This window comes from Myodes glareolus, chromosome 3 (genome assembly GCF_982192425.1).
Source record: "Myodes glareolus chromosome 3, mMyoGla1.1, whole genome shotgun sequence".
Taxonomy (NCBI): domain Eukaryota; kingdom Metazoa; phylum Chordata; class Mammalia; order Rodentia; family Cricetidae; genus Myodes; species Myodes glareolus.
The window spans coordinates 88,893,312-88,918,740 of record NC_142028.1 but is presented as its reverse complement, the minus strand read 5'-3'; the positions used below and the strand labels follow the sequence as shown (position 1 = coordinate 88,918,740).

At 42.5% G+C, this 25,429-nt stretch overlaps 1 protein-coding gene across 32 annotated transcripts in view; it reads left to right on the top strand.

Moving 5' to 3' along the window:
* The window catches only part of Sgip1 (SH3GL interacting endocytic adaptor 1), a 197,482-nt gene that overhangs the window by 98,548 nt on the left and 73,505 nt on the right, over positions 1-25,429 (top strand). For 9 of the 32 annotated variants that reach the window (XM_087904780.1, XM_087904784.1, XM_087904779.1 and 6 more), the window contains 6 exons: positions 267-291; positions 1,252-1,335; positions 3,089-3,160; positions 6,836-6,892; positions 8,954-9,008; positions 10,021-10,196. In XM_087904780.1, the coding sequence (XP_087760906.1) occupies positions 267-291; positions 1,252-1,335; positions 3,089-3,160; positions 6,836-6,892; positions 8,954-9,008; positions 10,021-10,196 (469 nt within the window). The remainder of the gene's footprint in view (positions 1-266; positions 292-1,251; positions 1,336-3,088; positions 3,161-6,835; positions 6,893-8,953; positions 9,009-10,020; positions 10,197-25,429) is intronic. The other 23 variants (XM_087904787.1, XM_087904796.1, XM_087904794.1 and 20 more) reach the window with 8 other exon arrangements.

The window sequence follows — 25,429 nt, the reverse complement described above, 5'->3', positions numbered from 1 at the left end:
GTGCCTACCCCACACTCAGAGGTCACTCAGCTTGGTAGTTTTTATTTTGTCTGCTGGGTTTACTGCAGAGGGAACACGGGGCGGCTGGGTTTACTGCAGAGGGAACATGGGGCGGCCGGGTTTACGGCAGAGGGAACATGGGGCGGCCGGGTTTACTGCAGAGGGAACACGGGGCGGCCGAGATAACGGCCAAGAGTCCTTACTGTGGTCACTGCAGCAGGAATGGTTCGTTTTCGTAATAGCTATCAATTTCTTTTCTGTTACAGAGGCTCCCCAGATCGAGATGGGATGGTAAGTATTTCAATGACTATTTTCAGCAGGTTCTCAGCTCAGTATACGCTATACTTAAGTGTCCCAAAGGCCAGTTTCTCTCGCCTCCTCTTTCCTCCCTCCTGCCGTCTCCCTTGCAGGACTTCTCAAAAGCCCAACTATTTTCATTCTCTCTAGTAAGCATACATGAGAAATCAGTGTGGTCCTCGACAAGTTAGACTTTATCTACTGCGCTTACCTAGAGCCCACAAGCAAACTAACCGTAGAGATGGCAGAGCCAAAGCCAGAGAGCTAATACAGGGGCTGCGCCCGCTGACTGCTACTTCATCTCCAGCTCAGTGATGTAAAGCTCACTATGGGAGAACGTTCTTCTCCAGTGGCACCACCGTGGTAGAGGAACTGCTTCCCAATAAAACTTTCCCCTTGAGGAGCTGGGCTGCAAATACGTTTTCTATATTAAATTCAGAAAAAGGGAGTGGTCTTGAAACTACATGTGCCTGAAACTTACCGCCTGGAGGAGAAAAATGCACCCACTGGGTTTCAATTTAGCAGGAAGCGACTCCTAACTGGCTGCCAGATCTTTTGGTTTTTTAAAGAGGTCTGGGGTATGCCAGCTCAGAACGCTCCACGTCCGAGTCTACCCTGGCTTCTGAAATGACTTTCCCTTCCCATCTAATCAGCTGCCTATTCAGAAAGTTCTAAAGAACAGCTGTCATGGAGGGGGAATGGACACACATTAAGCTCCCTGGGCCAGAGTGAGAACTAAAATAAATCCGGCAGTTAAAAACTGCTCCTTATATAGTGTACCTAATGGGGCGCTAATTGCAGCCACAGTGGGAGTTTTTCTCCTGCACTTGACTTATGAGTTTTTGGCTTTGGGGTACCTTTTGATTCATGTGATTTTCGCTATGAAATGGTTTTGAAAACGTAGAATGAAATTGGTCAGACTTTGGGGCCCTTTATAATCCAGGCTCTATCCAGCAGGGGAACAAAAAGGCCCAGAAGACCCAGCTTCTCCTCACCTCTTGCTTCTGGCTCAGAGCCCTCTCCTTAACTCTGTCTCAGGTACTCTCTGCTTCTGTGTCTTCTCTTTGCTTCTGGCTGGGTCCTCTCCCTGGGTCCTTCTGTCTTTCTGTCCACACCTTCACCAGGCTCTGTCATCTCCTCGGCCCTTCCTGGATGCTACTCCTGGCTTTTCTCACCCTTCCACTCTCTCTGTCTTGTCTTTAGTTTTTTCTTTCTCCCACCCCCTGCTCATTGTCTCTGAGGCCCTGTTGCTACCTCTCTGGTCTCTGCTCTTCCGAGGAGCCCCAGCTTACACATCTGCTGGATTCTGTACCATGGTACCTGATGTTGAAAACTACCATGTACAATTCGCTGCAGGCCTGGGCCCAGTGCCATTCAGGTCTCCTCGAGCCTTCCTCGAGCCATCCCAATTCCTGTAAAAATCACTTAATTAGCAGTTGTGTCCTCCCCATTGTTAGTTAGAAATGTCATAAATATGTGTTGATAAGAAAGAGGAATTATTTAATTTCATTTCTTCCAGAAATAACACAAGACCTATTCTGGAAAAAGGCCACATTCAATTCAAAATAAGTGCATTTTCTCAACAACAGCGAAAAAAAAAAAAAGTGAAAATTATTAGTCAGAGGCAAGTTCTTTGGAAAATGTTCAAATTTCTCCCAAACACTTGGCCACCAAATTCTGAAGCCCAATGCTGTGGGCTAAAGTGAATATCTCTGTTATTGGTCTGTAGACATCTCAGCCTACAATTCAGAAAAATTCAGAAAATTTTTTTCTGAACTCAAAATGAGTTTTTTTAAGACCTTGGATCTATGGACTGAAACCACTTGGATCTGTTTGAGGCCCCTTGCAAGCCACTGCCTGCCGTTTCGAGGCCCAGGGTTTGAGTCTACACTTCTTTTACTCATATGAATCTACAAGCTACAGGTGCTGTCAGCTAGAAAGAAGTTGGTACCCAAAATGTCCATGCCAACACCTCAGTGTAGCGATACTTAATTTCAATTCCTCAGCGCCTGATGGAGCCCATCACTGATGAGGCTGCATGGCCGGGCTGCATGGTGTGAAGGTGGATGTGTCTTGCTACTCACCGGCTAAGTGTACACCCCATCCATCATGGGCAGACCTGTTTGTCACAATGTCTAGACCTCAGGTAACTGTGTGCGACAACACATTCTAACCCAGAGACAAACTCTAACTGGTCCAGGGCAGACCTAAACTTTCCCTAAACAGTTTCCATTCTCCACAAATACGCTGGGTTACCAGGGTCAGAGTCCCAGGCTGTGAGAACTGTTCTGCTTGTCTCTAAACATGCAGACAGGAAAGGGCAGAGGTCTGGAACTGTCCTCTATGTGCCCTGTGGGTCTCTGTTGGCCTTTCAGAAGGCTTCGACAAGAGGAAAAGAGAGGAGCTATGTGTTCCATCCATAGATTAGCAGTGCAATCAGAAATTGCCCAGTTCCTTCTCATATCGTCTAGGTGTCTTTTCTGTATTCATAGGCTAAGAGCCCTCTGAACGAGGACCCAAATGGTCCCTGGTGCCCTGCCCCTCTCCCAGCTTCTCCCTTCCTCTCTTGGCTTAGCCCAAGTGGCCTGCTGAATAGAGCCTCATGTATGGGCCCCAAAGTCTGCTCTTTGCTTCCAGAGCCCTGCCATGCTGGGCAGGCTGCACAATTTGGTCTAGAGGTTGTCTCGACTGTGATATGTTTGCTGACTCCGTGTGATTCTTTATATATGTCTCGAAGAACAAACAGATATCCTTTAACAACTTTTTTCTACATGAACACAATCAATTCCAGCAGCCCAGCCCACACGAGCCACCCTACCATAGCAAAGCAGAGTGTGCGCGGGAAGGAGGCAAGAAGGCGTCGGTAAGGACACAGATTTTAGTTTAACAATTCCGAGGGGTTGTAGAAACAGTGAGTCAAATCCCCACCTCGAATCTGGAAAGCACAGTAGCACTACTTATTCAGCAAGGTAACTGCAAATTACTACCCAGGTCTGGGTTTCAAATCAACCCTAACGACTTCTTGTGTTGATTGATGTCTAGCTGCTCTTTTAAAGAATGAGTAAGCCTAAAGGCTTACGTCGTCTTTTGTCTTAGACAAAGGACAGGGATTTCAGTGCTTCAGATTTTTAAAAGAATTTGTTGTCTGTAAATATGACTTTGATGGCAATATGAATGTCAGCATGACATTTGAGTTGGATTGATCTTGGTAAAGTTAAGTACCATCTGTAGCAATAATATCAGGAGTTTGGTAGGACCTTCCCTTGTGGAAACCGGTAATCTTAACCAAGAAATCTAGAGTCAAGGATGCTGATTTGGGGTCAGACTTTGCATTAACTCCAGCTATGTAGCTCTAAAAAGCTATTTAATTAAAATTCAGCCCCTTGGTCTCACTTGGTTTCAAATATTAGCTAGCTACTCCTATTTAGTAGCTGTGAACGGAGCAACCCAGAGGGTGTTTTCCCCCTTACAGGGAGTTCCAGTGGCCAGTGCTGTCTTGTAAGATTGTTTCCAAAGTAATTTACATCTACTTAGGAGAAGAGAAGATAATATTTTGACAGTATATCACATATTTTTAAGGTCATTGTGTAACTGTAAACTGACCTCACATAAAACAGGGCCATTCACAGTGGAAACATAGAACTTGGTTGAGTGTATAATTGAGAAAAATCATGATTGTAGACATTGATCTAGCCCAGTGGTTCTCAGCCTTCCTAAGGCTGTGATACTTTAATACAGTTCCTCATGGGATGGTGACCCCAAGCATACAATTAGTTTGCTGCTTTGTAACTGTAATTTTGCTACTGTTGTGAATCATAATGTAAATATCTGATATGTAGGATATCTGATATGGGGCCCCTGTGAAAGTGTTGTTTGACTCCCCCTAAATGGGTCGGTGACCCACAAGGTGAGAACCACTGGTCTAGCTCATCACATTATCTGAAGATGGTAAGAGAACTAATGACCTCCCCATGAGTGTCAATCCAGTACAAAAATTCAGGATATAAAAGTTATACTAGATAAATACAGAATTTTAGAAAAGAGAAACAATGGGGAAAAAGCATATCACTCAGATTCCACGAAGTAAAAATAATCAGTGTTTAGGTTTCCGTGGAAGCTGGGGCTCACTGCAGCCTTAGGTCCCGCTGTCCAGTGTGCCCTCACCACGTCCCTCCCTGCTTGAAAGTCTTCTGTTGAAAACTGGGACAGCCACCAGCTATGAGCTGTGCCTTGTTCAGTCTTTAAAGACAAGAATGACTTTCCCTTGTGCTTAACCAGAAGAATCCCAGTTAAACCTGGCTGCCCTTTAATGTGGTCATGTTCACGTGTGAAACAAAAGGTATTTGTTAGAGTAATTGAGCATGAAGGAGAAGGAATCGCCAGTCTCTCTAATAGAGTTGCATGGGTGCATGTGTGCACATGTATACTCGTGTGTTTGTGTGTGTGTGTGTGTGTGTGTGTGTGTGTGGAGTGCTGAGTATCTGACAAAAAGAATGTATTGTTACAATCTGTTGTCTGAATTAAGTATTTGTTTTTAAAATGTTTGTCATAAAACAAACAAATTTTTTAGGGTTTTCTTTTCCTTGTTTCAATCTTCCATTGGTGTCCATAGAAACAAGGAAATGTTTACTAGGCCCAAATATAGAAATTTAGTATATTCTTTATTCAAGTGTTGGATATATGTTGTCAAGGAAAAAATATATCTATACTAACACATACATATGTATATATATTTATTTATCTGAGCATGTAGGATATTTTGAATTTGAGGAACTTTAACCACAGAGTATTATCAGAGAAGAAAGCTGTAGAACTAGACAAATCGTGAACTCATTAATTTACCTAATTTCATTGAATTTATAGTAACAATACTTTGTACAGAGGAATTTAGAAACTAGAAAGCATTGGTGGCGGTGTTACACCAATAACAATATCCATGGGTTTGTGTCTCTGGAGTCAATTTAGTTTATCTGATTCCCTATTAGTATAAGTCAGGTTTTCTGTGGAACTTGGTTGTTACATATGCTTTCTAAGGAGTTGAAGCATCTTGCAGTAAAAACACACACAGACCGATTAGTAAAGCAGGAACTACATCGATAGAAATAAGAGGCAGGCCTGTCTCCAGGAGAGGTCATGAACGATTAAGTTGACCATGTTCTCAACAGTAGCATTGTAATGCACACAGGCAGAGATCATATGACAGGTCTGAGAGGCCTTTGACATACTGGGCAGACCGCCACTGAAGCTCAAACCTCACGAAGACAGTCCTATGGGAAGACCGAAATGTTGCCTGCATAGAAGTCATCTTTGTAATAAATGGGGAAAAGATTTGATCAGCATAGGCCCCATGTTCCTGGTTGCAGTGATATTCAGTAGCAAGGGAAAAGTACATCACTTATACCTCATGAACTATGCCCCTCACTGAGCCTTGGCTTGTTCTCAGAATGCCCAGGCAACATTCCGGAAGTGTTAATGAATATTGATGGTTCTGGGTTTCCTATTAATCCTCTGTGCATATGCAAAGAGCTCCCTCCTATTTGTCCACTTAGATTGCCAGCTACACTGTAATGCAAGTGGCCTTACTTGTGATTGGAAAATGAAAGGCCCTGTCCTCCAACCCTATAGCTCACCAGGTGTGTGGTTCCGAAGTCTGCTGTTGCTGGATGGCATAGCGTCATTTTGTGTGCTAAATGCAAGAATGTTGTTGAGTCAACCTTTTGTCGTTAACCTCGTCTGTGCTTTTGTCTGACAAAATAGAGACGCTTATTAATATCCTCCTGGAGGGCACCACATCCTTGATCAAGTACTTGTGTTCCTAAGTCACAATTTTTCTATGAACCAAAATAAAACTTAGATAAGAAGCAGAACCATACTGATTTCCTATCTTCTTGCAATTGCGTGTGCTAGTGGAGGCACAGGACACACGGAAAGAGAAGGCCCATTAATCTTCAAATTCTGTTTTCATAATCTGCTAAAAGGGGTCACTTGGGAAGAATAGCAGCATGATTTCCAGTGACCAGGAGCTGAATGAACTCATCTATAGGCGATTCCATTTATATTTTATCAATTGAGTCAGTGGTTAAAAAAAAAAGTAATTACTGACTCAGCTGAATGCTCAGGTATATTGAAATTATTTATACATCAGCAGCACAGATGTCAAAGGTTTCTATTTAAAATCCACATGTATGATTTTAATCCTCAAGATCTAGACAATTAAGTCACAATGTCAACCCTCCAAGTCCATCACGGGTAAAATCTGGACAGCTGGCTATGCGTGCCCCCGTGCCTGGTTTGCAGTCTTGCGAAATATGCACAGAGGCTTCTCATTCAGTGCCACGGCAGCTGCTTCACCACCCAGCTACACCAATGTGCTCTTTACCATAGGATGCTCCAACCTGTCTTTCCGGTGCTGGATTTTGATAGCTCATTCTAAGTACAGATAAGATTTAGGCGATTTTCTCCCGTGGTGTCGGTTTGGTTTTGTTTTGTCTTTCATTCAAATATTTCCCTCCTAAATCTATTTTCAAATTTATTACAGAAAAAAAGCAACGGGGCACCAAATGGATTCTATGCAGAAATTGATTGGGAAAGATATGTAAGTATAAGCATGTTTACAACCGTTGGAATGAACTGATACATTGTATGCACTTAGATACATAAGAGGACATAGAAATACGTATAAAACTCCATTTCGTTTGGAAGTGTCTGCAGCGTTTAGGATGCAGTGAGTTTCACAGCACTAAAGTCTATCAAACCTGGCTTCGAGACCTGGCCCTCTCGGTCCTCGCTGTTATATGGCCCATAATACTCAGGGAAGCACCTGTCTGGTGCCGCGCTGCTGTAAGGACCCTGGGCTAATTGCTTGCACATCCCAGGAACATACCAAGCCAACAGCTGTATCCAAAAATACTTTTTCTCTGGTCAAATCTAGGTGATTCTCTTTGTAAGCAGCTTTGAATGTGGAAGCTAAAAAGTTAACTACCGAGCCGGGATCACGTGAGGAGAGCTATAGGGTACGAACTTTTCCCGGGTCAAGTGACGGTCAGTTGATTCTCAGGGAGCGGAGGTAGATTTCGACTGAGATCTAAAGTTCCCCCATAATTCCTTGCACCATTCCCGTACACCTCACTAACCACAGCAGAGCAGCCGGCTCATTCAGCCTGGACGACCCGCAGATTTCTGACCATACAGAATATGTATACAGTGTAGGTCGTTTTTGCATCAGAGAGCTCTCACCGCTACGCCCCGTCCCAACCTTAGCAGGGTAACCTACGCTGTCCTTCCTTCCTCTTGGCTGAGGACACAGCCTCAAACCACATGGAGTCCAGGACCAAGTCAGACTGATGCGGACACGCTGTCTGATGGTGTTTAGTTTAGTTTCGAGTTATTGAGCTCACTATTGCCATGTGGAATTTTCATGTCCCTCAATGAAACTTTCACACATTAATAATAGGAGCTAAGACGTGAAATATGAACCTCACTATGCACACTGTTGCTGTGTTTTGTTTTTTGTTTGTTTTTGTCTTTTTCAACTTTTCCCCTAAAAGTGTTAGCTTTTTGCTGTTAGATTCATCTAGCAGTCCATCTCCCAGGGCTGGAGGTAGAAACTTTAGCTCCTCTTGAAACTCCCCTCTTCTTTTTTTCTCCTGCCACCAAGAACTTACCATCCGTCCCTCCAAATGTCCTTGGTTCATCCATTCCGCCACCAAAACTCGAGGCGAACACAGGCTTAGCAATCGTGCCTGAGTTGATACACGTATTTTAAATGAGTCATCCTTTCTCCTGACTCCAATTGCCTTAGCAATCTGTCCCCAGCATGTTCTACTGTAAGAAACTTCAGTAGCCCTAGCAAGACTAAACCCCCACCCTAGCACACAGTCACTGTTGCCCAGACACCAGCCCCACCCCCACTGTATAGCCATCATCCTTGTTTCTGTGGCCTTTGTCCCGGAGTCACACAATGTCTGTTCCTGCCATGGTATCTCACCCTAGGCTCTTCTCACCACTGTGGAGAGACCCCACCTGCATCTCTATCTGCACTGAAAGGCTCCAGCCGCCCCCTTTTTTCTTACAAACTAAGCTAACTGTCCCCTGATTTTTAACATCTAATACTGTTACCTTGTGCTATTTTCCTTTATAATTTTTGCCTCGGAGAATATGTTTTTATTTCCCTGAGGGCCAATTGTTTGCATTTCAATCACCCACGTTGCTTGGCCCAGTCTGTGGCTTAGGAAAGACCTGAGACGCACTGGAAATACTTTCTTTTGCAAACAGCAAATTGAGGTCCTTCCAATATCCTTGGACAAAGATTTAAACATAGGCTGCTTAGCATTCACTTCCAAAAGCTAAATCCTCAGCCCCTTAAAATAAGAGACTGTCTATATTCTTAAGTAGAAGATTCTAGAAAGAAAACAATTTCTCCATCATTTGGGAAAAATAACCACCTAACATGCATTTTTAACTTTTTTTTTCGAAATTTGAAAGAGGAATACTGTGTTTATGTCATGTCCACCCTTGTCTCTCCAGCCTCCAGCCTTTCATGTGCCCCCAACTTCCTCTCAGTTATTCTTCAATATTACTGTTACACGTATATATGTGTATGTGCATGTGTATACATGTATTCACACACATATGTATGTGCATTTGTGTCTTACAGAACTCTCCTGAGCTGGATGAAGAAGGATACAGCATCAGACCTGAAGAACCAGGCTATATCCTTTCTTTTTAAATTCTTTAAACTTATATTTTCTCAGGAACCAGGAAGCTAAATTCAGGTCTCACAAAGGTAATGAAATAACCAAAGGTACTATTCTTAGCCTCACAGGTGAATAACTAGCTGAGAGGACAGCCCAAGGGCTAATGAGCGTGCACATTCCGTGATCTGGTCAAGAAACAGAGAGAAAGCGCCAGGACAGAGAAAAATGTGCGGTAAAGCCGCCTGCACACTTGTGACCCTGGCTTGTCTGCTGAACCGTAATATGACAGTGTCATTTACAGTGAATGGCAAAGAGCTTTACTGCCCTCTCCTCCGACACTCCCCTGAAGGGCTCAGGCAGCCTTGTCTTACTCTGGCCAACTGCAAAGCACTTAAGACTCTCTATTGGTGTCCCTTAAAGTAGCCTTCCAGTGTGTAGAGACAAGAAAGTTTATGAGTTCCTGTCTGTGCTCTGGGTGTGAGACACAATGTTGACCTGTCACAAAAAGAAAAAAGAAGGAAGGAAAGAAAGACAGAGAGAAAGAAAGAAAAAGAGAGGGAAAAGGAAAGGAGGAAGGAGAGAGGTAGGAAGGGAAGAAAGAAAGAGAGAAAGAAAGAAAAGAAAAAAGAGAAAGGGAAAAAGAAGGAAAGAAAGAAAAAAGAGAGAGAAAGGAAAAAGGAAGGAAGGAACTAAGGAAGAAAGAAAGGAAGGAAGGAAGGAAAGAAAGAAAGGAAAGAAAGAAAGAAAGAAAGAAAGAAAGAAAGAAAGAAAGAAAGAAAGAAGGAAAGAAAGAAAGGAAAGGAAAGGAAATGTAGGATCTTGACCAGTACTCTTCAAAGTTCATAGTCCTTGTTCAGGTTTTCAGGTTTCTGAATAACCCTAACCTTTTCCTCCTTCGATTCTGCTTTGCTTTGTTTCCTGCCATCTGAGGTTGCTTTGGCTGTGTCTACCTGCAGTCATTCTTGTCATGTCCTCACCAATATCTCTCAGCAGAAGAAAGAGCTAAGTGTCCTTAACTGTGTTCTACCTACCAAAGGAAAGCACTTTTATTCTTCAAGTGAATCCGAAGAGGAAGAAGAATCGCACAAGAAGTTCAACATCAAGATTAAACCGTTGCAGTCGAAGGACGTCCTTAAGAACGCTGCCACGGTAGATGAGCTGAAGGCTTCAATAGGCAACATCGCGCTCTCCCCGTCGCCTGTGGTGAGTGGAGTCCTCCTGTTAAGCTTTGGTGGGGTTGGGCGGAGAGCCGGGTCCTAGCACAGGTGCTACCGGCCTCCTGTGTCCAGTCTGGTGAGTTCTGAAGCCCCGGGGTAACTCCCTCTTTCTCTCTTCTATTGCGGTTCCTGTGCCTTCCAAACTAGTAAACATGCAGGGAATGGTGTCTTCTTTTGTTTTCTAATAATCTTCAGACAAAGAAAAAAAATAAGAAAAAGATCTTTCAGACTTCTAAAGGAGACTTAATTTTAAAAGAATATGAATTTCACAGGTTCAGGAGCTATGTTTTAAAAACACATCTTGGTTTCTGTCTTCATGAAATTACACAAAAGCCAAGAAAATTGCTTTTAAAAACACTTCCCCTTGAGATGCTCCAAAATCATAGTAAATAAATAAAATCTCACTAGATTTCTAAAACTCAGATTCTTCATTATATTGTATCCTCAAATTGTTTTAAATACTCTTGGAACTTAGGTTCCTCATGCACAGTCGTTGCCTTATTTATATCATGCTAATTGGTCTTCCCCCATGATCCAGGCTTCCAGTTCCCATTCCTGCCTACTGCATTTCTTCGGTTGCTGAGTTCTGAGTGCTAATATTTTAAGTATTTTCCCCCTGGGATTTGAAAAATGCCAACATCGTCTTCTAAGAATAGCTGTGAACACAGATGCTAGCTCACTAATGAGATTCTTTCTCTTGGCTTCTCCAGGGACCATCCCCGCCAATGGGCTGGTTAGTAAATGCTAACCACTTTCTAGGGGCCTTTAGAAATATCTCAACTAACCTTTGTACAGCTATTGTAGTTGTTTATCCTATGAGAATAAAATTTTGTCTTCCTAGGATAAAAAAAATATTTAAAACAAATCTTAGTGCTTACAGTGGAATTTATCCCATATGTTGGCGACAATTAAAACGATTTCTCAGAGTAACCCACACATTGCAAATGGACCTCCCAGTATTTCTTCATCGTATCTTCACCTGCTACCTTAACAAAAGCATGAAATGCCATTTCTTTCTCCCCTTCAACGGAAAGCACAGATTTTAAACTCACGTGCTGGCCTATGATTTGTAGTCATGGACGCCCTAGGTAAAACACCCCCTTTCCAACTGACTTCTTGCTCATCACCTTTCGCTTCCTGAGTCACTGTGGATCTTTCTCCACTGTAGAAAAATCTATTCAAATGTCAGAAACAAGTTTCTGTCCCCTTCTCTGTAGGACTCAAAATAATAAATTGAGTGGGTCTTTGGGAGTTGCATGAGGAGGTGGAAGAGGCAAGTCTACCTGATTAAGTGGATGACTGCACAGGGAAGTGGGCTTTCTATACGGATCCCAGAGTCATAGCTTAAAGTTCATTGAATCTAGGCCGGGGGGATCCACTGTGTCAAAATGGATGTGTGTCCAAGTGACTTTGTGCATCTACTCCTCCAATCTGGTGTGCTGCTGAGGCACGGTGAGAAAAGTGTCTGGAAGCCAGAAGCTTCCTCAGAAGCTACCTTTCAGGTAAGCGGCTCCCACCAGGTGGTTAAGACTCAGAAAAGAGGTCTTAGAAACAGAGGGAAAGTAGATGCACACACCCTGGGATCACAATTAGGAGTTAGGTGCTCCACTCACAGGTTGGAGGGCTACTCTCCTGGCCCCATCCCACAGCCCAATTTGCTCCCTTTGGCATAGAATATTCTTTCATAAGGGACACTCCTATGTATTTGTAATTTTGATATTTAGACTAGAAATAAGCTCTTGTCACTCTTTTAGGGACAGTTCCATCATCGGCTTTTTTTTTTTTCTACCACCAGCCCCAAATAATGACCCAGAGATTTATTATTAACTCTGGAAGCTTAGCCTCAGTTTCATCTGGACCCACTAGTTCTTATAACTAAATTAACCCCTTTATATTCATCTACATTTTGCCTTGTGTTGTTTTTGTTTTTTACTTTTCTTTCATTCTGTATGTCTGACTTCCTCCATCTCTCATTAGCATCTCTCTCACATTCTAGAATCATCCCAAGTTCCTCTCTTTTTCTAAAAGTTCTGTCTAGCTCTCCTGCCTCGCTATTAGCCATTCAGCTTTTTATCACAGCAATCACAGCAACACATCTTAACACGGTGTACAAATATCCCACAACATTTCCCCTTTTGTATAAATAAAAAGGAAAGAGTTTACCTCTTTTTAAAAATTAATTTTTAAAAACTCTATCTTTTCTCATTTTACATATCAATCCCAGTTCCCACTCCCTCCCCTCCCCCTACGCTCTCCGCCTTTCCTCACATCCCACCCCCATCCATCCTCAGAGAGGGGAAGTCTTCCCATGGGATGCCAACCAAGTCTAGCACATTGCTTTGAGGCAGGACCAAGGCCCTCTTCACTGTTATCTAGGCTGACCAAGATGTCCCTTCAAAGAGAATGGATTCTAAAAAGCCAGTACAAGCAGTAGGGATAAATCCTGGTCTCACTGCCAGTAGCCCCACAGTCTTCCCAGTCATACAACTGTCACCCACTTTCAGAGGGCCTACTTTGGTCCTATGCTGGTTCCCCCACTGTCAGACCAGAGTTGGTGGGCTCCCATTAGATCAGGTAAGTGTCTCAATGGGTGTCCCCATCATGGTCTTGACCTCTTTGCTTGTATTCTCACTCCTCCCACTCTTCAACTGAAATTTGGGAGCTCAGCCCCGTGCTCCACTGTGGGTCTCTGTGTCTGCTTCCATCAGTTGCTGGATGAAGGTTCTATGATGACATTTAAGATAGTCATCAATCTGACTACAGGGCAAGGCCAGTTCAAGCAACCTCTACCCTATTGCTTAGGATCTTAGCTTAGCTGGGGTCAACCTTCTGGATTCCTGAAAATTTCTCTAGTGCCAGGTTTCTTGCTAACCCCATAATGGCTCTCAATCAAGGTACATCTTACCTTGCTCTCTGTCTCTGTTCTTCCCCCATGTTGACTATCCCATTCCCTCAAGTTTTCTGCCTTTCCTCCCCGCTTCTGCCCTCCTTTCTCCCTCCACCTAAGAGTTTAACTCTTAACACAGTAAAAACTATATATAATTAGAACAATTATAAGGTAAGAATTACATTTACAATATTAAGTCCATGTGTTTGACATTTTTGGAGAAAATGTTTGTTATCTATCCAATCTTAGTATATCCCAAGTTTTATACCTAATTCACTTTTTATCCTAACATGTACTACCAACCCAAAAGTATCTTTCTAGACCTCAAACCATTTTCATATATAAACAAGCTAAGCTTTTATGTCTCTCAACCTTGTATACTTTACACCTCTTTTATGAGTTTTTTTGAAACTTTGGTAGCGAGGAAAACTGTAAATAACTATACAGCCTTCAACCCCATCAAAGACCTGAGAAGGATTTAATATTACCTGAGTTAAACAGGAAGGGTAGAGAAAACAATATCCAAAACTATGAAATAACAGAGACAACCGGCTACCTGGAGAGTCACCCCAGGGTTCCTCTGAGACATTGGAGCATCCATCTTTAGCCTACAGGTCTAGAATATCTGGTAGACTCTTCTGTGAAGCAGGAAGTTTTGAAGAATTGTCCTACCTTGTTTTGGCAAAATGTAGCAGTCACTTTCTTTTGTGTCCTGTTGAAGCATGCTGTCAGCAGTTGAGGCAAAAAAAAGTTCTTTATCCAGTGGCTAACTTTTGCCACAAAGAAAGCAGAAGCCATGTCTCACTGTCATGAAAAGCCTTATTGAAACATCTTAAATGCCATAGTCTATGGGTCTCTGAAATGTTTGAAGACCATCTAACTAAATATATCTCTGTTTGACCTTGAAAAGATACTTAACATGGCTACCAGTTTGATTATTATAGATGACTAACTACTAATCTACATTTCTTATCCTACATAACTTTCAAGGATCAGAATTTTACATTACATTTTTAAATGAGCTACATAGGTACAAATATCTTAAACAAGAAATAAAAACATATATACAGTATATTGTAACAAAAATAACCTTCAATTTTTATTAATATACAAAAATCCATACTAATGTAAAATATTTGAGACTGGCAAAACTAGATTCAATAATCTATGCTTTTATCCTATCACTCCCATATCCCCCTTTTTTTTCTTTTCAGAAAGAGATCCTTGAATCCAATATTCTTTTCTTAATTTTTTTTCCTGACCATGACCAGGTACAGAATGTGCAATGTGCACAAGTAAGTTATGGATAATTTTTTGTTCTGTGTTGGAGAAGGTAAAATGCATCTATCAACTTTATAAGTCAGTTTGGACTGTATAACCAAATTATAAATTCCCATCCATGTCATATGAAAAGACGACATGTAATAATAAGTCATAAGTACTCTGTAGCCAACAAGATTTATCATGGCTCACTCAGTCTCAGAGCTGCTCCCATAATAGAGGGGTCAGCGTATACATCACCTGCCCTGTAGTCTGTCTTGGTTTCTTTTCTTGTGTCTGTAGCCAAGACTTTCAGGAGGTCTTCCCCAATTAAATCTGATCTTTAGTAATTTTGAAGAGAACCATAACTTTTTGCTTCCTGTGGAAAAAGGGCATAAATTCTTCCCCAATACAACGCATTTTACTTTCATTTTGAATTTAATATGTTCTGATTAAAATATATAGTTTGGTTTAATCCAACAGTTTCCAGAATCTGATGTCCCTCAGTAGCTTTTTATATATATATATTAGCGTTAAAAAAATGAAAGACAAGAAATCACCATACAGGATCCAGTTAGCCTATATATTTCCCACTTTCTATGGCTTTTTTATATTGCTTTATTCTTTCTTTAGAGCCTTTACTTTTATTAATTTTTAAACTATTTATTTATTTATTTATTTATTTATTTTCTATGACTTGTCTATACCCATTTTCCTCTCTTTCCTTGGCATCTAAGCACATGTTTAAACATACTGTATTGTTTTCAAAGCTTTCTGGATCTGGACCTGGCTTTACTACATGCCTGCAACATTCTGTGACCCCATGACAAATCTTAAACTGCCACATCAGCCACCCCACAGCTCAACTTTGCACATAGCTCTGGGTCATGGCACTGGCAGCTGACTCTAGCGGGCAGCGACTGGGAGCTGTGCCTCTGTATGCCAAGCACCAGCCACCTGAGAGACCAGAAAGCCATGTCTGACTCCATGTTTGCATGTTTGGGACTTTTTTTTTAAAAAAGCCTCCTCAGGTCCTGTGTGGATGTATGTGCACTCACATTGGACTTCATATGTAGTCAGACTTTCTTTTCCACTGACAGCCCTGAATAAAGATACAGAGACTTATTATTAATTATGAACTCTCAGTCTTAACTTTAGGCTTGTCCCACTAGCTCTTCCAACTTACATGAATTTGTATTAATCTACATTTTTGCCTTGTGGCTTTTTTACCTTTCTTTTATTCTATATGTCTCGTTGGCATCTCTCTCATGCACCTAGGATCATCCTGAGTTCCTCTTTATTTCCTGGGAGTCCCGCTGTCTCTCCCGCCTAGCTCTTGGCCATTCAGCTTTTTATTACACCCCTCACAGCAGCGCATCTTCACACAGTGTGCAAATATCCCATGAAACAATTCTGAATGTACATGTTGATAAAACGGCTGATCCTGGGTGGTTTTAGAATCCCTACCCTCTTCCAGGTACTCCAGGGAGTCATAGATCATATGCCGCATTTCAGCAAAATCAGATGAATAAAAACAACTTTGTAAGATCCAGACGGTGTTGTGACGGAATGACCCATGAGCCTGCTACAGCTTTGGATGTTTCCAGTCAAGCAGTCAGAAATATGTACACTAGTGCACTAGTGCTTTCTCCCAGTGTCAGAGAAGACAGACTGCCTAAATCATAGCTTATTTATTTTTTTACAATTTCATACAAACATTACACACACACACACACATATAATATAACCTTTGATCAAAGTCTCTCTTACTATCCTATCTGCCTCCCTCTCCCACCAAACCCTTCTTCTCAAATCTACTTCCTATTCTGTGTCTTCTTTGTGTGTGTTGCACTGCACCCAATTACGACTGCCTGCATGAACATGGTAAAAAGTTACATTGCCTGAGTGGTGCAATGGACGAGTGGCTACAGGACTGAGGAGAGCGGCTCCCACTTCCCTGTGCAACACTTAATTGTACATAGCTCCTTTGGGAGGACAGGACCTTCTGAGCCCTTTGCCTGTCCATGATGGGATGCTTGATGGACTTAGTCTTGTGTAGTTCAAGTGAAACCATCATGGAATGTCCAGAAGACAGCCCTTTCCGGTAACACTTCCCATCCTCTGGCTCCTAGATTCCTTCTTCCCCCTCTTCTACAATGTTCTTAGAGCCTTTGAGACCTGGTCCACACATCCCATTTAGGGCTGAGCACTCCAAAGTCGGGTGTTCTCTGCTCTAACATTCACTCATTGCGAACAGACGTCTCTATGGCAAAGGCTGAGAGCATCACTGATCTATGAGTATAAATTTAACTATGTAGAGAACAGTTTGACACCATGTCTATTTAACTAAACTGCAGAGTGAGGCTCCCCTCTAAGGACCTACGATGACCCCAGCCATGACCACATTTACAGTACCAGGTATAAAGTCCTCCTGTAGGTTAGGCCTAAAATCCAATCAAAAACCAACCTACAGGGCAAGAGATGCCCACTGCCATGACTATCATTAGGGTAACCAACCATTAGCTTCCGACTGGAACCTTTAAATTCTATATATTATTCCCCTACCTGAGGTATAGTTAGCATAGATTTTTATCCCATTCTGGAGGCTGTCTCTCCAGTCTGGTAAATTCCATTTGCTTGATAATTGATTTCCAACCTTTTGACTCCTGTGGGTGCCCCTGCTAGTGAGGTATGCCTCTGGGAAACAAGAAAAAATTAAACAACTCATACATTTTAATCCAGTCAGCTAATGTGTGTCTCTGTACTGATTGAGTTGGGATCATTTATATTTAAGATTAATATTGGGAGATGCTTGCTAATGTCTATAATTTCATTGGTTGCTTTTATTGTTTGGATTATTTTTTCTTCTTTCTTTTCTCCCCTGCTAGCATAGGAGCTCACTGTTTTACTGTGCTGAAATTGATAGATTTCCTCCAACTGCTCCTTTATTGAGCATTTCCTCTCCTGAGATTTATTCTTTATTGTGCCCTTGGAGCTGAAACCCTTTCTTCTCTGTGTATAGGATTCCTTTAAGAATGCTCACAGTGCTGGCTTGCTGATTGTGAACTGCCTCGTTTTCTCTTCCTCTCTGTATTTCTCCACCAGTTCTAAAAGATTTCATTACTGTGTTTAGCAGCCTTAGTTAGTGGTTACTTCTGAGGCATGAAATTATCATCCCATCTTTTCCTGGTTCGGGGTTGTTGTTGAAACAGCTAGAGTTTTCTGGGGGTTTTTGTTTTGTTTTGTTTTATATTTGCCTTTGTAGGTGTGTGGGTGTTTTTTTCCTTACAAGATTTCTTTGCTGGTTTGATAATTTGTCTATAACTGTTTTAAAGTTTTGATAATTTTACTATAATGTGTTATGAAGAAGTTCTTCCCCATCATACAGCTTTGAGGTTCAACATGCTTCTTGTGTTTGAATGTCCATGTCTTTTTTCACTATAATTTCATTGAACAGGTTTTCTATGTCTTCATTTTTATCTCAGGTCCATCCACCCCATAGACTGCAGGTGACTAGATAGTGTGGTCATGATTTCTTTTTCTTGTTGACATTTCAGTATAATTATTTGACTTATCTCCCATCCTCTGTCTGGTAGAGTCTATTGGAGATACTTTCCAGTGTGTTTTTTGTTTGGTTCACTGTGTTTCTATTTTTTATCTTTTTTTCAAAATCTCATTTTTCTTGTAGAATTTCTTTCACATTGATGATTTTAATATGTTGTTGATTTTTCTCCTCCATTTTGCCAACCATTTCTCTAAGTTGCTGACTTCCCATTCCTGGCTTCATCTTTTTGAATTCATGTCCTTGCGTACATCCTCTTTGAGATCACTGATCACTATTACTAGTAAACTTTCAGAACTATTATTTGATATTTTACGTAGTTCAGTCATCTTCAAGTTTCATAATTGAAGAGATAGGATCTTTTGAAGGAGCTGTGTCTTTTGCATTTTCTGTTTCTTATTCTGAACTGTAGCTTGTTCATCTCTTGGCTTAGATTTCTCTTCATTTTATCTGTGGATATTCTTATTAAGAAGCTTGTTTTTTAAGGCTCAGTCCAGGGTACAACTCAGAGAGGGAAATAAACTGCTATAATAAAAGCAGCATAAAACCATGCAAGACATAGAAATATACATAAATCAATTAGATCCCACTAATATATCAATAATAATAATAATACAAAAATTTAAAAACTAATACTAAGCATTCTTTAACAGTAAATATTATTTGGGATAAATATGGAAATACTAAATGAAATAAAAGAAGGAGACAGGGAAAGGAGAAATAGAACAGCAAGCTTAAATAAATAAAGGGAAAGTGGAGAGAATAATAGAAAAAAACTAGAAAAAAATGTTAAAGAAAAAGAAAAACAATAAAAATATTTTTCAATAATAAGAAAAAATTGTACGCAAACTAAGCAAATGAAAGAGAAATAAAAATATTGAAGTATAAAGCTGGGTAGAGTGGCACATGCCCGTCATCTCAGCACTCAGGAGGCAGAGGCAGGTGGATCTCTGAGAGTGTGAGGCCAGCCTGGCCTACAGAGAGCTCCAGGACAGCTGGAAAGCAAGTGAGATGCTTTCTCGAAAAAGATGACAAAAAATAACAACAACAAAAACTGAAAAAACAAAAGACCTACTTTCAATCCCTAGAACCTAAAGGTGAAAGGATGGCACTGACTCCCCATGGTTGTTCTCTGACTTCCATATGCATGCCACCACATGTGTGTGCCTGCACACACACACACACACACACACACACACACACACACACAGCAGTAGCAAAACAGAAGTTGAGTCTGAAAAGTATTTTAAAAGACGGGGAGATACTTAATGGGCAAGAAACAGAGAGGAATGAGATGCTGAGCCCTCAAAATATCAAAACTGTTATAGGCTAGGGATGCAGACTTCATTTGAAAGGCCCCATGACTTTCCTGTGTTGCACACTGGTATTAAGCCTGTGCGGGACAAGTGTCTGATTTCACAACCAACTTCCCTTTTCCACACACCATGGTCCTTTGCCGAACATTTTTTCCCATCATTCCAAGACTTCCCAGAATAATACAGGCTCCCTGACTTGTGATGGGTTCCTTTTCTTGAACCCCCCTGGTTAAAATGTTTGTAAACAATGGTACCCGGAGGCCATTGCGTCATACAGAGTGGAAGGGGCTTTCTCTTCACTGCTGACCTTCGTTTTGGAATCACTACCTCACTGCAACCTGTGGGTAGTTGGGGGGCCTGGAAGTAGGACTGCCAGCCTCTCTTTCCTGGGCTACCTGGGCTACCTCTTAAGAGCCTTCTGCTTCCCCTCCTCCACTGGGGAACACAGCAAACTGCTGCTGTCCCGAGTTTAGCTTCTATTCCCCGTGTACCTGCTTATCACCTATTCTCTCAATGCCTTTGTAAATTTCCAAATCTTTTTCTCTTTGGAACAGGGTCTATTTTTTCCTTCACCAACTCTTCTCAAGCAGGTTACAGGGAAGTGGCTTCTAATTTGCTGCCAGGCCTGGGAATCTGACAAAAACTAGAGTTTTAATGAGTAGTAAAATTCTTCTGTATTATTGAACACATATTGTATTTTTAATCCAGATTTCAGCATGTCCCTGGGTTTTTATGTAAAATAGAAAATGTGATGCAGGGCAATCCAGGGATTAACTCCCAGGTGAGGGGTATTAATTCCCCTTCTTTTCCTGATATAGTACAGTAACAGAGTCAGGCAGCCAATGAAAATCTCCCATGCTTGTTTTGGATCTCACCTCTGTATGAGGTAGAGCACTGTGGTTGAGTTGCTTCACCAGAGATAAAAATAACAAGGCTTTAACAATAGAGAGGCTTTATCTCTCTCACACATTAAGGTCAAACGTGCTAGACAGCCCAGTAGGCTAGAGAGTCCCTCTCCCTAGTGTCACTCAAAAGTCCAGGAACTTTCCACATCATTGCTCTACTTTCTACATCCTTGCTCTGCTTTCCTGGGTGTTGCTACCTGACATCAAGTACTTCCCTATTTAAATTTTGAGATGGAGGTGAAAGAAAATGGAAAGCACATGTTTCCCTTTAAAAATTTGATTCAGATGGTACACACATCACTACCATGAGATCCTGGTAATACCCTTACTCCCAGGGCAGCTCCTGCTGCAAGGAAGTCTGGGAAATGTAGTCTTCTCCTGGAAAAACATATGACCAACTAAAGTTCAGGTTCTATTAATAAAAGACAGGCTAACAAATGCCAATCAGAAGGTCATCAGCAGCTTTTGCCACCGTATCATAAGTGGTCCCAGAATATTTGGGAGGAGCCTGCTAGGATCCAAGTGAAAGGGTAGGAAGTTCTTTCAAAAATGGCTAATCATCAATTTTTAAAGACCAGTAAAGCTATGCTGCATGTTAGCTACTGTCAAGCTGAACAGAAATAGCACTCTGCTCAGGCATCTTGTGTGGTCAGGATGCACCCCTCCAGCAACACGAGTGACTCCTCTGTCTTCGTTGCTTTGGGGTCATTTTATTTGAGATAAGGTCTCACTGTGTATCTCTAACTGGCACGGAACCTATTATGTAGACCAAGCTGGCCTCCAACTCATGAAGACCTGCCCTCTTCTCCCTCCCGAACGCTGCGATTAAAAGTATGGACCACTATTCCTGGCCAAAGGAATACTCACTACTTCTTAGACCAGGGTATTTCACTGTTGAACATGTGTTATGATTTTTATCCTTGATTATGGTTGTACAAATATATCCCTCCTTTTGCCAACTGACCTTGAGTTAAACACTTGTGGGATGCTGGGGACAGAGAGAGATGAATGATTTTGAGCATCCCTCAGCATCCCTGCGCTGAACTCTGGACACTGGGCGATGCCTCCGTGTTATGTGTTTGGCTGAGGAGAAACTGCCCTACCGCAGTATCAGCTGCTACTCCTCTTAAGAACCATGGCAAGACATGACCTTGAACAGCTCAGCTCTCTGCAGCGGAGGCAAAGGTTGAGGTGTGCACAGTTGTGAAGGCTGACTCAAAGTTGGCGCAAGCCGCCCTTCTTCAGGGCAATGCGTGACACATTTTGGTGTCCACCCCAAATCTCCTGCCTTTGACACAGAGCCTTATGAATCATTGTCATTCAATAAATACTTGTGAGTCAGCCAAAGTTAATGGGATCTGGCCAAGGATAGAGCAGTGTGGGATGCTGCAGTGCGGGATGCTGCACCCCCTGCTTCTACACTCATCCGCGGATTATCCTCTCTTGTTTGAGCACAGTAATTCACCCAGCTATGCCCTCATGCTGCCCCTCACCTACCCGCTTTGTACTCAAGCTAGTTGCAGTGTTAGAAGTCATCAAACAGAGCTGTAGCTGGGAGACCTTAAGTGTCCAAAAGCCCTGGGAGAAGGAGACAGGTGGGAGTCGTTACCATGGCACCCAAGGCCACTGCTTTCATTTCCATGTGCCTTCTGGAAAGTCTTCTGTATAAACACTTGGCTTGAGAATGTGGGTCACTAGTGGGCAGCTGCAGTGTAACAAAAAGAAGGCATGGATTTGAGCTGGCCTGGCCACTGTGTCTTCCTGTGTCTCTTAAGATGAGCCTGGGACTGTTACAGAGGGCATATGTCCTCATCTATAAAGCCAAGATGGTAATTCAGCCCTGGAGTGGTTTGGATGCTGACTTTAGAGGCCTCTATCAGGGGCATGTCTCATTTGGCATTCCATTGTTCATGCTTAGTGGGAGGAGCTCCTTAATCATGGCTGAATGACTGGTGCACCCAGACCCCTGGGAGCAGCACCTGTTGCCATTGGTACTCTGAAGCCATTGATTTCCTCGTCACTATTCTATATGTTTCATTTTGTTTTTCTCCCTTTCGAGAGCTGTGCTAAGCTTCCACATTTCCAGTCCTGCCCCGAGAGCATTCTGTGCCTCTGTGCCCTGACCTGTGTATAAGGCATTTATAGCTCCTGCCTACCTTGAACTTCCCTTCTTCAACAAATCTGATTTGACATCTAGAGGAACTTTTAAGTCCAGTTTCTTTATTCTGGACAGATGAGATTGATTTTTCTTTCGACACACATAGAAACCGCACTTGCCACTGAGGGAACCGTGGTGTGGGGAGAAGCTTAGCTCCCTAGCTCTGCTGTTCAGGCAAGGTGTTCAAGCACACTGTGGGGCAGCAGCTGCACTGCCCTTTCCATTCTTCCCAGAAACAGACATGTGGAATGTCCCTGTGCAAACTCAGAGCCGATGAACACTTCCATTACAGTATATTACAAAGAGATGGCTTTGCTCTTTCTTTTTAAGGACTTATTTTTATTTTATATGCTATGATGTTTTGCCTGCATATTAGTGTAAGGGTGTTGGGTCCCCTGGAACTGGAATTACAATCATGAGTCGCCACATGGGCTTGAGAATTGAACCCGGATCCTCTGGAAGAATAGCCAGTGCTCTTAACCGCTGAGCCAACTCTCCAGCCCAATGCTTTTGTTTTTAAAGAGTAAAGTAACATTGAACTTTAAGGTCCCTTTCCAAACCGTGGCAAACGCAGGGTTCAATATACAATTGAATTTTACCGAGTATGGTTTTCTGTAAGGAAACTCGAGGAAAATGAATATAGACTTAATGTAATATTATCACGGTTGCTCAAATGAGTCACCTCTCGGCTAGTGATCCTGGCAGGTTCCAAATCTACCTTTTGTTTCTTCACCCATAAGCACAACAATTCTCGTACTCCCTCTGGGGCTGCTCGGTGAGATGCATGGGTTGAGGGCTAATGAACACTCAGACTGCACGTGACATTCAAAGACAATCTCGATATCATTAGAACTGTCCGCAGAGCCTAGAGCATGTTTTAAAGACTCTCATGAATATTGTTATTTAGACGGTCCAAAAACTCAAAAGTCATCTAGACCCACAATCAATAATCAGCCTCGGTATCAAACTGGGGAAATATATTCAAAACTTTGCCTTACAGAGATTCAAGAAGCCTTGCTAAATTGTTTCAAGTGCGGTCCTTCTTCAAGAAGCTGCAATGAAGACCGGTGCCCACCTGGGAAATAAACGTTCTTACTCTTCCAGTTACTTCACCAGATAGCACCACGGTGCTGCTGTAGACAAACACCGACATTCCCCGTTCTCCATACAACCTTGCCTCCCTGTGGTTTTCTGAAACTGTGGTTCGTCTCCCTCCCTCCTTCCAGGGTCTCTGGTGGGGAAAACTCTTTCCTTCTGGAACACACAGGGTGCGGCTTTAGCCATGCTCAGTAGACACGAGGAGACCGGTGGCTTCTGTGGAACACAAGAGCTTTGCCTTTCTCATGTGTTTCTACGTTTACCTTTGGTCTTCAATGAGCCTGGACTCAGGACAGGCTTGTCCTGAGGAGGGTTGTTTTGTTCTGTAGCAATTTGGGGATCCCCTTCCGCCCCCAGATTGAGTCAAAGCTTAGTTCACATTCTGACTCATGCATGCCTTGCTTGCCCCTGTGATCTTGGCCTCGTCATTATTATGGGAAACACTCTGTTACAAGAGCAGATTGGATGTATAGCTCTACCCCAAACTATATCTCCAGCTCATCCATTTGAAGACTGAGAGCAAGCAGGAAGAGCACAGGCCATGAGTCTGTGCCCTGGCCAAGTTACTTAACTCTTGGCCTCAGTTCTCCAGTCTGCAAAATGGGAAGAGTAGTATTAACTTTCTTAGAGTTGAGGTCAGAGTTGACAGGAGTGGATGAGAAATGTCCCGGTGTGCCTGAGGAGCCAGCTGGGCTCCTGGGAAGTAGTTCTCCTCAACATCACTTTCCTTCTCCTTCAGTTGAGAGACTTGTGGGAGGCAGGAGGAAATAAAAATAGCAAGGAAGTATTTGTGTGAAGTCAAGAAGAGGGCCTCGTCAAATAGTTGGGAATAGGAGGCGGTTAAGTATAGGTTTGTACCTCCTCCTCCTCGCACCCTGAAAATTCAGTGACATGAAGAGTTAATGCATTCCTGAGTATGATATGCTTTTTGCATTTGGTCTTGTTCTTGGACACGTGCAATCCATAATGGAGTGATTTATTCAGAAATTATGAGTTGGGAGAGATAGCTCTGAACTGTAGACAGACAGTCTGGTGTTGATGGCTGATTCCAGGTGGCCCACCCACCTTCCGCCCCCAAATTACCCTGCCAGAGAGCAAACTCCACAAATTTGCTGCTGCTTGGTAACACCACCCCCTTGCCTGTCCTCACTTTGGCAGAAGGTTCAGCACCCTATTGAGTTTAGGAGAAAACACAGAGTCATTAGTGGGGGAGGAGAACCCCAGGCTCCTGCATACCAGGAGAGACTAAATACCGCGTAGTTCTAAGTGCCATATAGACCTTGTGCATGCAGGAAGCTGGATAGTCAATGCTCAGCTCACATTTTGCGCACCAGCTCAGCTTAAGGTCTTTTTAGTTTGGATTGGTTTAGACTAGGACTAGCAAACATGGGGTACTAATGCTTCTACTGTCACTTCCAAACCTCTGCAGACACTGCAGACGATCCCAGAGGTAGTTTGAGAATCTCCCTCTAGATAGGGCTTCTAACAGACGTAAGACAGTATTGTTCTTAACCGTCTTCTCCACATTTTAATAAATCACCAACTGTCCATAGAAAGCAATCTATGGGGACTGGAGAGATGGTTCAGAGGTTAAGAGCACTGGCTGCTCTTCCAGAGGTCCTGAGCTCAATTCCCCAGCAACCACATGGTGGCTCACAACCATGTATGAGATCTGGTGCCCTCTTTTGGCGGGCAGGCATACATGCAGACAGAACATTGTATACATAATAAATAAACTATTTTTTTTAAAAAAAAAGAAGAAGAAGAAGACAGTCTACATCTAAAATGTATTGGTTCTTTCCTTCGTTACTAGTTTTTTTTTCTTCTGAAGAATTCTGTGACTTCCACTCCCTGCCCCTTTTTCACAGGATCATTTCCCAAACCACCCGTTCCTACCTCATGTTGATAAGGAGAAATCCTTGCATTGGATGTTTTTGTCTGAAGCATGAGTGAGGGATGTGGTGTTCATCCTCACGCTCCTTAGTCAGTACATCCCCAGAGAGTGCTAGTGGCACTATCTGAATCCGAGATCT